The 13,270-nt window shown below is 41.2% G+C and overlaps 1 protein-coding gene across 1 annotated transcript in view; it reads left to right on the top strand.

The window, feature by feature from the left end:
- TEX26 (testis expressed 26) overlaps positions 1 to 12,902 on the top strand; it is a 36,553-nt gene extending 23,651 nt beyond the window's left edge. Inside the window, exons 7-9 of the mRNA XM_087865216.1 lie at positions 5,079 to 5,255; positions 6,948 to 7,109; positions 12,574 to 12,902. Coding sequence (XP_087721342.1) covers positions 5,079 to 5,255; positions 6,948 to 7,109; positions 12,574 to 12,665 — 431 coding nt within the window. The 3' untranslated portion in view covers positions 12,666 to 12,902. The remainder of the gene's footprint in view (positions 1 to 5,078; positions 5,256 to 6,947; positions 7,110 to 12,573) is intronic.
- Positions 12,903 to 13,270: the final 368 nt, after the last annotated feature.

The raw sequence follows: 13,270 nt of genomic DNA, 5'->3' as shown, positions 1-13,270 counted from the left end.
TTGCTTTGTCTCTATTTTCTCTGAGCATTTTAATAGTCTAATGAAAATTTGCTCTTCTGTTCATATATACAAGAGAAGCAGAGGCAGATTTACTATGATGCTAATAAAACTTGTTTCAATTCTGTGGACACTTCTTTTCTTGAAGTGACTGTATGTAATATATTAATTTCTAAGATTCACAAAACCCATAAGGGTTTGGAAGCTACAAGAGATGGAGCTTGTTAGCTGGTGCTTGATTTAGGTGGTTAGGTGATAAGCTCTCTTTTGGTTGGGAAACCCCCAAATGCCTGTATTTATAGGTCAGTTTCTCCAGGGAGATAAACACTTGGCTGTTGGCATTCTGAGAGCAGGATCAGGAAGGTAACTGGGATCTTCCTGCTTGCTGGGCAGATTCTCACCGAACCCTTCTTTTTCCTGTTTAGCATCCCACTACACCTACCTTCCACTGTGCCTGATGTCCTGGCATCCAGAGCTTCTTTGGTTCAGTTTTGCACCTAATAAACTTCAGGTTAGGAAAGGACAGTCAAATAACTACGTGAAGTTAAGAAGATTGTGCAGGAACTCCAGTCACTCTGTGCATAAGCTTTCACCCAAGCCTCTTGTTTTCAGCCTAAGCTGCAGTACCTGCCTTCCCCTGTACCTGTTACAGAAGCCTGTTGGGGTTCTATAGTGTGGGTTAGCTCACTGTTTTGTTATCCTCTTCAGCAGTCACTTTGTTTTAGCTTCCTCTACTTTGCTAATTCAGTTGGCACGTCTGTATTTGATTTCTGTCTACTAAAAATGTGTTAACCTCTAATCTATCATTCTGGTGAAATTTGGGGAAGGAGGAGCCAAATATATATAGATGTTCTTTTATGAATCTAAACTGGATCATATGATTCTATTGCTTTATTTCACTGGCTTTGCATTGCACTTTGAATAAAATCCAAATTTCAGTTCCTTCTCTCTGTTCATTCTGTCTTACGAGGCTGGCCTGGACCTTGCTTCCCTCCTTACCATTTCTTCTCACTCCATCCCCCCTCATTGACCAGGCTCCAGCCACATGGGCCTTTTTTAAAAATTCCTATCAGATGCCAATTTTCCCCCCACCTTCAGCCAGTGTGTAGGCTGTCCCCTTTGCCTGCATTGCTCTTCTCCCAGCTCTTTCTGTGATTTTACTGTGTCATTCTATAGACTCCAGTTAAATGTCACCTTGCCTGTGAGAGCTTTCCTTACTATTTTATCTGAAGAGGTGTGCCATCACCTCACTGTTACCTTCTAGCACCTTGCATTTTGCTCTCATTTGTTTACTGATTCTTGGGGTTTTGTTGTTGTTGTTGTTGCTGCTTTTGTTTTGCTCTTCCCTGCACTATTCAGTGGGTGCCCCAAAGGCCTTTATTCACTCAGAATCTAGTGCAATATATATAGTCTAGTGCTGGTGTACAAGAGATGCTCTGTAAATACTTGCTGAATGATGGAAAAAATATATGGGAAATGCACTTTTTGAAGTTAGATGAGTAGAGAATCAAAAGACCTCCATACTTCAGATAAACATTAAGGGTGATGGAAAGACATTTGAAATGTCAGCATTCTTAAAAGATGTCTTCGAGCTTCTAATCAAAGTCCTTTCAGTGTGCACAAATTACCATTTCCCCATGTGTAGATAAATACCCAAGACCTGCCAAGAGTCTCTCCTAAATCTCTTAACTCCATCTGCTTCTCTTCCTCCCCAAAGCCACTGCTACCCGTGTCTCCTCCTTGAATGACCTCTAATCCAGCTAGTCCCTTTTCCACTTTTGTTGCCTCCAATCCACAGTCCATCCTATAGCTATAGCGAGTTTCCAGATGTGCAAATTGATATCACCTTCCAGCTGAAAACTTTTTCAGTGACTCCCCATTGTCCTCAGGACAAAAGCTAAATGCCTTAATGTGAGTCTGTACTATCTGGTCCCTGCCTGCCACGCCAGCATTCTCCCTTGCCACCCCCCATACTCTCCCTGAGACCGACTGCCCTCCTTCCTCCAGACTCTCTATGCCCCTGGCAGCTTTGTGCCTTTTGCACACACTGCTTCCTTCCTGTGGAACACCTGTCCCTCCCTTCTTTTAGCCCATGCCTATCCATAAGTTAAGTCTAAATATAGGTTTCATTTCTCTCCTGGGAATCTTTCTGATCCTGCAAGATTGGATTGGTGGCCCTCCCATATGTTCTTATAGATCTTATTCTTGTCTCTTTTGCAGTGTTTATCACCTAATATTGTAATTCTCTCTCTCTCTCTCTCTCTCTCTCTTTTTTTTTTTTTTTTTTGGTATCTGTTTCTCTAATGATTTAAGCTTCTGAAACACCAGAGGGACCATTTTTTATCTTTGTGTCCTCATTAGGGTATTAAGGTAAATGAGTGAGAAACACTAAAGTGTGCTTGTTTTCACATTTAGGCTTGGAGAACTTGGCTGTGATGAATTGGAACAGCAGACAAAGACAGCAGAACTAGTTCTCACTTGGCTGTAGATTATGTGCCAGTGGTCCCAGTGGGTTTGAATAGTCTTTGCTGTAGATGTTACTTTTGAATTGGGCCTTTCTGTAAATGCCATACTAATCTGCAATGGGCCAGTTTCTCTCTTTGGACTACAGCTACACTAGTGTAGTATCACTGTTATCGAGAGGAAAAGAAACCGTGGGAGCTGAGCTTCTGAGGAACAGGGATGCCTCCCTGGGAGGAGTCCAGGCCTGGAGGTGGGGTTAGCATTGGGTCTGGTTAGCTCTGAGTCATAGTTAACCTGTCTGTCCAAACTTCATACCACTATGGGGACTTCAGGGGTTGATTGGATCCTTTGTATCAAGAACTTTTCTTCTTAATAATGCTGAAAGGACACATTAAGATGAAATTTTATAAAGGCAATAAAAGCATTAGTTAAGAAGAGCTAAAGATTACTATAAGCATGTATCACATAGTCACTAGAATGTGGTTCAGATTGTTTCTGATTTTTTTCTTTCATTCCCTCATTAATTTAATAAACATTTAATGAGGTCTGTTACTATAATAAGTGCTAAGGTACCAATGAAGAGTAAGACTTAATCTTTATCTTCAAATGGATTCAGTAAGTCTAGGCCCTGATTTTTGTCTTTTCTGGGTCTTCACCTCCAATTGTTCCACTATGCTGTTTCTTTGTGGTCTCCGTGGACCAGCCCCTCAAGACCCTTTGCAAACTGGTTTCTCACCTCTTCTGCTTCACCCTCAGCTACTTCTCCCTGCTCTGCATGGCTTATACTCCTGCCAGCCAGACCATACTTCACAAACGCACTGCATACCTTTTACTTCAGTGTTGACACCTCATCAAAGCACATCCTTTGCTCTGTCTGCATTTTAATTTTGGTTTTCCTTCCTCCCCTAACAGAGCTCATTGTATTCTCTCTGGGCTTCTGTAGCACCTACTGAAGGCTCTGAGGCAGTGATTGTTAAGCAAATGGGAAGCTTGTTCACAGTGTAAGTGCCTGGGCCCCGCTTCTAGAGCTTTTCAATGTCTGAGATGAGGTTCAGCAAATAGGTTTTGGAAAAACCTTCCTGGGTAAGTCTGATGTATTATCTCCACGTGAGAACCATGGTTCCTGGTGTTAGGGATACAAGACATCCATATCTGTTTGTCCTGTATATATCTTACTAATCACACTAGCTTGAGGTTGTCTCAAGGTAGAACAATGACTACATTATTTTTAATTTTGGCACAGAACACATGTAGGATCTGAAAACATTTGCTATTGAGTGGTAGTTCTAGGGAAGAGGGATAAACATATGTATCAAGTACTTCCACAGGAATTTGTTTTTCTCCTATAAAGCTATTAGTAATTTACAAAAACCAAGTTATAGATGGTGGATACAAGGAACACTACCAGATGATTTTCCAAAATATCTTGAGGGATGTCCCGATATTAAGCCCTAGAGTTGCCTCTTCTCTATAACTTTGTCTTCTCCTTGGGCAGTGTATGAGGTCATTATGAGGCTCATTGAATATCACGTCTCTTTCCTGAGTCTTCTAACTGAAGAGGCAGCGTCTAGTGAAACTGTCTTTCACTGTTCTGGTCTAGACAGAGATCATTTTAAAAATCAATATTAAAATGCTCTCGGATGCCAGTAGATAGCATCACATATTGTTTGATGTACATTTGAATTTATTTTGAAAAGACCTATTGAAAAATGAATTCAGAACAAAATTCGAGTTTAGTTTCAATAGTAATTGGCACTATTTGGATATTGTGCTGATATCCATGTTTTTAACACTTTTGTCCTGGATAAAGTTGGTGTGACCTGATGTGCCTCTGAACCAACACTTGATAGCAAGAATTAGGGATGAACTTATTCTAAGGCAGATGGCTTGCAACTCCTCTATAATCTGGTAGTGCTTGTGTGACCTGGCATTTAGTCAGTGCTTCATAGGTATTTAATGGTTATATATTTAATGAATACTTGTTAGCAGAGTTATTTCAAAGAAATAATAGTGCTATTGTCCACCAATGACAACAATGTTACCTAACCCCCCATCAGTAAGGGATAAGCTTCAAGTGGTTCTTTTCCAGGTAATGAGAATGATATGCACTACCCCATCTAGGGCTGCCAGATTTAACAGATAAAAATATAGGGTGACCTGTTAAATTTGAATAATTATATATAGTAGATAAACAATGAACTCTGATACACACTTAAACCAAGAAATTATTCATTATTTATCTGAAATTCAAATTTAACTGGCATCCTATGTTTTATACGTCAACCCTAGCCTTACGTAAACTCTCACTCCACTCCCCACCCCTGCCCCAGGGACTAGGCAGGCCTACTGGAATGAGGAATGCCTTCTGTGCCCACCCAGCAGAACAAAAGAGCACTCCTAACTGACATACAATCTCTTCATTAGAAGCTGCTTCTAATCATTGGAGCAACCCTTTCTGTGCCTGATAAAGCAGAAAATTATTTCTCTGTTGAAATATCCATAAAAGCTACTTTGGTTTAGTGTGATAAATTGGAAGGTACTGCCAGAAGCAAAATGGGAAAATAGGACACTATTTTAAATAGCTCACAAGGACTTCTGAATTTGTATCCCCACCCCAGCTCAGAAGATTAAGGAAAGTTCTCCGATGTTTCTGGAATGGAAAAAGCTACTTCCCCGACCTGCAGACACGGAATTTCGACGGAATTACCAAGCTCCAGCTAAAATTCCTGAATTGCAGGATTTTAGTTTCAGATATGGATGCTATTCAAGCCTACCAGTTGCTTCTCAGGGTCTAGGTAAGTACATCTGTAGCTTTTAAAGCAACTTTATAAATTCTGTCCTTGTTCCAAGATTCTTCAGCACTCAGGGCCCTGCCAGGTAATCTTGGTAACAGTTATGAAGAATGTCAGTGATCCCTGCATCCCTGCAAGGAATCAAAACTATGCCTAGCTTCAAACCCAGGGAATGAGTAAGTCTTGGAAAAGAACTGATTGCTTATGCTATGAAACGAGTACATGCTCTGCTGGTGGGGTGGGGGGAGCAGGGAGGGGGCAGTTGTTGGGATTGGCAGATGCTTCCCCTTTATAAAACAAAAAGAAGGATTTAGTTGCTATAAAATGACCAAAAAAGAGACTGGGTAGGACTCAAATTAGACTTGTCAGTTATCCCCCGGAAGCTTAACCATGTGGTACCTCCATCCCGCATCATCAGATTTGAAAACCATTCTATTCGAGTGTTCTTTTATGATCCTGATTCCTGCTGTTTTCAAAAGAAAAGTTTTTGAAAGTTCCACGGCCAAGCCATCTCGAAGCAACCGGTTAAGAGTATAATTTGGTGTCAGTCTATTCCTGGCACGGAGTCGGAATCAAGTATTGCTGTAGACAAAATTCACAGGATAGAAGCTTAGCATCTCGAGGTTAGAAGACAGCCTAGAAATCACCTCGTCTAGATCCTCACACCGTATGGGAATTCCCTCTATCCCGGCCTTGCCAACGGGTGATATTGTCACTTTTGGGGGGGAGTGCCCCACCCCCAAGGCAAAGGTTTCATTTTTGGATACTGTTGGAAAGTTCTCAACAGCTGGAACCTCCCTTGCATAAACTTTGGCTTTGGTTATACTTCTTCCTACAGAGTTAACCAGTATAAATTATTCTATGAAAATCTTACTACATACCTTCCATATTCTCTACTTAAAGCATTTCCAGACCTTATAAACACTCTTCTCTGGATGTGCCATCAAAGTCCCCTCATCAGTCTGCTTCCTCCCACCGGCCGGTGGTCCCTGTAAAGGGGACCCCTGGGACCGAAAGCAGTATTTAAGGTGTCCTTAAGATTTACAAAGATTGGGCATGTTGTAGACATTAGATTCTCACATCCTGTTTTCATTGCTTTTTTTTCGTCATGATAATTCCATGACTATCAGAACCCACATGAAATGAGCAATACTCAGAATCAAACATAAATGGTTTTGGTTTTGCTTGCACCTGATAATTTTTTAGTCTGAATGTACGATGAGTACTGGCTGGACATATCATCACTGCTCATCCACACTCACCTGGGTCCCTGAGGGACTCCTCTTAATGTGTCAGCCCAGTCGGCACAGGAGATGGCGCAAAGAGGAAAGAAGCTTCTATGAAGGCATTTGTTTACTAAGGAGGTAGTGAATGCTACCATCCCAACACTCTGACCTGCAGAAGAGTCGATCTCAGGGAGAACTTTTCAGAAAATGGTAGTCACTCTTGAGTTTCTGGCCAATAGCCCCAATCACCCCTACTGCTAGCAGCAACCGTCCTGAGTCCCAGCAGCTCTGCATAGCCCGAATCATGGGAGAAGTCCCTCCTACCCTGCCTGGCTTTCCAGAACCTCAAGAATGCTGACTAAGCTCCAAGTGGGGATCCTGGCTTTTGCGGGTGTGTTTGACAAATAAGGGCAGGAATTCTTTGCTCAGTGACAGCCTCCATGTCTTTCCTTCCCCTGTGTCCCCCTAGTCCCTGCTGTGCTGTACAGCCACATGAAGAATCAAGAGCGCACGAAGAAGCAGACTATATACCAAAGTGATTACGGGAAAGCCTACCTGGATTTCTTAACGATTTTGAGCTCATTTACCCCCTCTCAAGTCACAGAGTACCTTCAGAGTGTTTCCTACAAAGGTAGGAGGAGGGCTTGAATTACTACTGAATGAATGTACAGATTGTAATACATTGTTTTTTATGCCAAATGGAAATTGTTCCAATGTTTAGCTGCTGGAATTAAATGTTCAGAAGATAAACATTGCCTCAAAGAAATCCCATAGTTTTGTGTCAGCCTCAACCCACTGAACATAAATTTTTCTTAAAAGAGGCCCCAGCGACTGTAGCCCCACTTATTAAAAAAGAAACATCTAGCCTTTCACTCCTTTCTGATCTCACTCACTTTGCTCCTTCAACCCGTGGTTGCATTTCTCCAGGATGATTTCTGGTTTTACTACAGTTAAGTGATTTCTTCTGTGGGTGTTTATGCTTCCTCAGAGTTTTGTTTTATCTTACATAATCTTTATTTCCTGTCTGATGGTACTTTTGGTGACAGGCTTTTTCGGGTACATGAGAATCTCTGTGTAGGATATCTTCCAATAGAGCAAAGGCTGTTCTCTGGACAGTGTTAGTTCATTCTGTATTACAGAGACTTAGCCCAGCCCGGGCCCAGGGACTGGAATCTGCTTGGGAGCACCTCAGGGGCAACCGGTCAGTCTGTGCATGTGTAAAATGTCAACTCAGAGAATAGGAGTTGGAGGAGAGGAAACTAAACTCTTCCAACAGCAGCCCTCCACAACCACGGCTAGTGATCACACTCCCTGTTACTCCCCATTTTTGAGCACATGCCCAATGTAAACATTTATTTCTATAAAGCATGCTCATATACCATTAAACTAATTAATACTAAATGCTGAAGATAGAAATAAAAAGCGACGCAATATAATGTTATAGAACATAAATATGTAGAATATTAATATAGGTTCCAATATTTCTTCCTGCACACCATGGACCATTTCTACCTGCCACTTGGTGCTTGGGGCTATGTGGCGGTCACTGCCTCGTTTTGTGCCCTGTGGTCAGGCTTAACTTGGGACTTCCACCAGCTCCTCAGTAACCCTCCACCTCCTCCCTGCCTCCCACCTGCCTTGGGTCCCCAATCTCTGTCCTTTGCCTGTCCCCAGCTACAATCAGAAGAGCTTGGTCCTCTGTAATCCTCACTGAAACCCCCTCTTATGCTAGGGTCTTGTGCCCCACACAAAACCGAAACCCTACTGTAGGCAAGACTGGTGAGGGGTGTGCATGTGTGTGTATGTGTGTGTAAGGAGGGAAAGAGGATACTTTCCATGATTGCAGACTGAGGGTGGATGGCCCAAAGGCCCTTAAAAGAGCTTGAATGTTGGGTTTCAAGAAGTACCAGAAGCAGGTGTTTTGCCTCGCTCGAAGGCACAGGCAGAAACCTGTGTTTGCCATTGGGAGCCTTGTTCCTCTCAACAGATGCTTCTGGGCCAGTCTGACACTTCAGAAGGAAACCAAGAGGCTCCTTGAGTTCGGCTGTTCAGATCTTCCAGGGCAGCAGTGCGGAAGCTACCCATCCAGCTCCAGCCTGCTTTCCAATCTTTTTCCCAGCTTTTGTTCATATATATAAAACCATAGTCTGCATTTTGTAATGTGCTCTTTTCACCTTTGGAGCCACATCTGTTTGACCCTACAGAGTGAGCCCAAAGCAGATGCTCCCATCTGCCCGGGGATTTGAAATACAGGTGGAGTCGTCACTTCTCTGCCTGCATGGAAAAACCATGGCGCCTGCTGGTGCCTCTGTCCTTGGTTGTGTGTGTGTGTGTGTGTGTGTGTGTGTGTGTGTGTGTGTGTGTGATTTGTAACTGAGTCCTCGTGGTGTCCCCCAGGGGTGAACTGAGGACTCTGCAGGTGCTTTGACAGCTTCCGCTCTACTCAGATCTACCTTCTCCAAGATTCCTAGCATAAGCTGATCCAGTTGGGTTTTCCAGTTGAGTCTTCTCCCCAAACAAGTGAGACATGATCTATTAACTAACAAGGTAGCTTTTGGGCCAATCTAGGCCTTGGTTGCTTTTCAGGTATCCTGCTTTCCTGGTGCCCTTAGGACAGCACTGGGGGCAGGTACCCAGATGATCAGGCGCCAGAGCCTTGCCATGTTGCACTGACTTGGGCGTTTGCAGGTTCTGCTTGCTGTGGGTTTTAGTTTCTCTTTCCTAGTTTTGCTTTTGAATGACCTACTCATCAGCCAGCTATGCTAGAGGCTGACAAGCAAGTAGGAGGTTCCCTTTGAATTCTTATGCCCCAAAACTCTTGTCATTTTCTTGTCATTTAATTGTCATTAGTGTCTGGGATGACACTAATGCTTTTCAGATGGCAAGTGTCTCAGCAGAGCTCATGTGTGGTAGGGCTGAGCCAGTATGCAAGAGAATAAAAAACTTGGCGGATACACTAGGCTGAGTGAATTATTACCACCTTGCTTAAAGTACTTTACTAGATTACCCCCGTTAGGCAGTATCGGTATCCTGTTTGGATAGGGGAACAGGGGGGAAGGGAACAGAAGGGAAGGGGGAACAGGTATATTTTGAAAGAGAGAGAGGAAGGGGAAGAATGAACATCATGGCCTAAATCAGGGGGCTAGGGAGATGGTGGGGTGAGGTGGGATAGAGAAGATTCCAGGAAGACATGAAATTAAGCTAGGGAAATAAGAAAGGAAGAGCAACTTAAGGTGAACTTTTTGTTTCTGATAATTCTGTGTATCGCTATTTGGTATTGAGTTTCTCTATTATAACTTGAGAGATTTGAACTAAATGTTTTAGTGGCCATTCTGTTTTCAAAATTGTTTTGATCTCTGAGTGATTCAGACCACCCAACATCTTAATCTTTGGGCCTCTGTTATCTATTGGTAAAGACTGTCATTTCCGTACTTATCCCCCCGCCTCTCCCCCCCTCCTCCTTAAAAGACAAAATTATCTGAAATCTGGTTTTCAGAATCTTTCAGCTATCACTCCCTCCCCATCTCTTCCAATCAAAACTCCCATGCATATAGCTATCCAAAGGGTATTTCTTCCTAGGCTGTGATTCAGTATTGTTAAAAATATATTCACAGGCTCAAGGAGCTTCATTGATTGAATACCTGTAATGCTGACTTGATACAAAGGTAAATAAAAAAGAACTTTTCCAAAGAACTCCTTATCAGGTGTGGGAGACAGACACATAAGTACAATGTGATAAGCTCTGTAATTGAAGTAGTCTTTGGGTATATTAGACGCCTACAAGGGATACTCCCAACTCTGTGGATTGAAAGGGCATTAGGGAAGGCTGCTCTGAGGCCTCTTTTAAGGGTCAAGGATGAATCAGCATGATGAGGAGAAGCAGGGCCATTCAGAGGTAGCAGAGGGAATAGCATAAACAAAAACATGGGGACATGAATCTGCATCTATGCATAATAAATGCAGGTAGCGTTGGAATTATAACTGGTAGCCTTTTTGAACAGTTGTTTAAGTTGATATTAAATTTGATACCATCTCATCTTTTTTATTCCTTCATGCTGAACTTGATTCATCTTATATGTTTATCTTTGGCATAAGAAGGATTTTTTTATTCGCTTGCTTGCTTATTTAAAATTAACTCTTTGGTGCAGGATTTAAAATAGACACATTTTAGGCTTAAAATGACAAGAACTAAAACTAACAAATGTTGAGAATACAGAGCAATACGTTGCTGGTAGGCCTATCAAATAGTAGCATCAGTGTAACATTCATAACAGATCTGGCAGTTTCCCATAAAGTTAAACCTATATCTACTCCATGACCCAGAAATTCTATTTCTGGGTGTTTACCCAAGAGAAAAGAAAACATGTGTCCTCTGAAGGACTTATACAAAAATGTCCACAGCCACTGTTTTCTTAATAGTCCCAAACTGGATACAATCCAAATTTCCACCAACAGTAGAATGTAAACAAACTGGTGTATTAATAAAATGAAATACTGCTACGTAATAAAAAAGAATAAGTTATCGTAGTAGTCAACAACATGAACTTCCAAAACACAGTGCTGAGTCAAAGAAGCCAGACACAAAATCTTACACGTCGTGTGATTGTGTATGTTCTAAGGGCTCCAACAGGCAACACTTCTCTGTGATGAAGGAAATCAGGACAGTGAGTGTCTTGGGGTAGGAGGGGTGTTGACTGGGAAGGAGCATGACAGGTCTTTCTGGAGTGGTGGCAGTGATCTTATTATATGGGTACAGGCTACATGCATGCAAGTATCAACCCATCTAACTGCTCATGAAAGACCGGTGTGTTTCACTTCAAGGAAAGTACACGTAGATTGAAAACGACGTTGAGGTCAAAAAAGATATGGAGTAGGGTGAAGATGTTAGGTCACAAAAAACAAAGAACCATGAAGAATTGGAGAGTAGGACCACACACACACGCACTCCCAGTCTTTAGACCCCGGCTGACATTTGTAACACTGAGCATGGTAACAGGGACATTGAACATGGGAACACGGTACTACTTGCATTCTTCCTTTCTTTTTCTTTTCTTTTTTTTTTTTTTTAAGATTTTATTTATTTATTTGACAGATAGACAGCCAGTGAGAGAGGGAACACAAGCAGGGGAAGTAGGAGAGGAAGAAGCAGGCTCCCAGCGGGGAAGCCTGATGTGGGGCTCGATCCCAGAATGCTGGGATCACGCCCTGAGCCGAAGGCAGACGCTTAACAACTGTGCCACCCAGGTGCCCCTGCGTTCTTCCTTTCTTTTGGTTTTTGCTACACAGATGACAATTGCTAGGAGTGAGAACAATTTTACAGTTCCACTCTGTAATATTATATATATATAATTATTATATATTATATATATATAAATTTTTTTTTTTAAATAGAATTAGGGAACTATAGCTGTTCAGAACCAGACAAGATTCCTTTATTTTCCATCTGAGGAAGTGGAGACCAGGAAGTTGAAGGGCCCTCTCATGGTCAGTTGTCAGTCAAAGATTGCAAAGCACACCAACAGCTGGTGGCAGAAAAACAGCCCCAGCTTGCAGGAAACTCTGGGAGCTGTAGCCTGTATTGGTTTTTCTTTTCTTTTCTTTTTTTTTTTTTAATCGCTGTTTATTACTGTGTTCTCAGTATTAAAGGGTAAGGCTGTCCCATTTATTGTCTCTTATGGACCAGGCTTTGTCTAGGTGCTTCACACATAGTATCCCTAATCCAGTCCAACAACTGTGCAAGGTAAATCCTATTGTATATATTCAAAGATGAGGAAATGAAGGAATGGAAAGGTCACATGACTTGCTAACGCTTGCCAGGGTGGAATGGAAACCTACCTCAGCTTCATTCAAAACGCCGTGCTCTTTCCAGGAAGCCTTGCTGATCCTTTGAATACTAAATTTACTCTTTTTAAATCAATAATTACACAATTGTGCCTTTATAGGTGTTAGACATATACCCTTTGATTATTTTGGTCTCATCAAATTTGTATATAGATTACTATTATCCGATACTTGCCTCCTTCCTAGAATTTGTCTATTTAGCACTTAAATAGTTAAATGGAAAATTTCATCCTATTTTTCTTTGTAATTTTCAGACAGACAAATTCTCGATCGCTTTATCCGCTCTCACTGTGACTTTGGCATGGGACAGAAAAATAAAGGAAACCGTTCAAATGAAAAAAGTTGAAAGTCAATAAAAGCACCGGATCATTTTCTCACTAAAGGAAAAAAAAGATCCAAATTGTTCCAAATAATATATTCATGGCTTTGTGTAATCTTGTTTTGTTGTACTTTGTTTTTAAACAATAAAATCATATAAGGCCATAAATCCTCCCCCCACTGAAGTATCTAATAGATTTTGCTATAATGTTTTTTTTCCTATTCTCTTCTGGATACTGAATTTGTGGTTTCAATTTTGATTTCATCTTTGACCCAGAAATTATGTGGAAGATGCTTAATTTTCCAATAATTAGAGGATTTTTAAAAAACTTTTTATTGTTGACTTTCTCCTAAAAATTAAAAAAAAATCTTTGTTTTGGGAAATTTAGCAAAGTTTTCTTTTATGCTAAGCATGTGATTTGTATATTACATGAATGTAAGAAGAGAAAAAAATGTATAGTTTAATGTATTTCTCAAATCCCATATATTTTTGCTTTAATTGTATACTTGAACTGTCGAATTCTGAAAGAATAATATTAAAAACATCCCACAGTAAAAATGTTTTCATCAGTTTTCTTGTATTTCTAGGGTTTCATATATATTTATATAATATATATTCTGTATACATTTATA

This window comes from Ursus americanus, chromosome 10, assembly GCF_024610735.1.
Source record: "Ursus americanus isolate L20-20 chromosome 10, mUrsAme1.1.p, whole genome shotgun sequence".
NCBI lineage: Eukaryota > Metazoa > Chordata > Mammalia > Carnivora > Ursidae > Ursus > Ursus americanus.
Note: the sequence above shows the minus strand (reverse complement) of the source record. Positions and strands in the feature narration are given on the sequence as shown.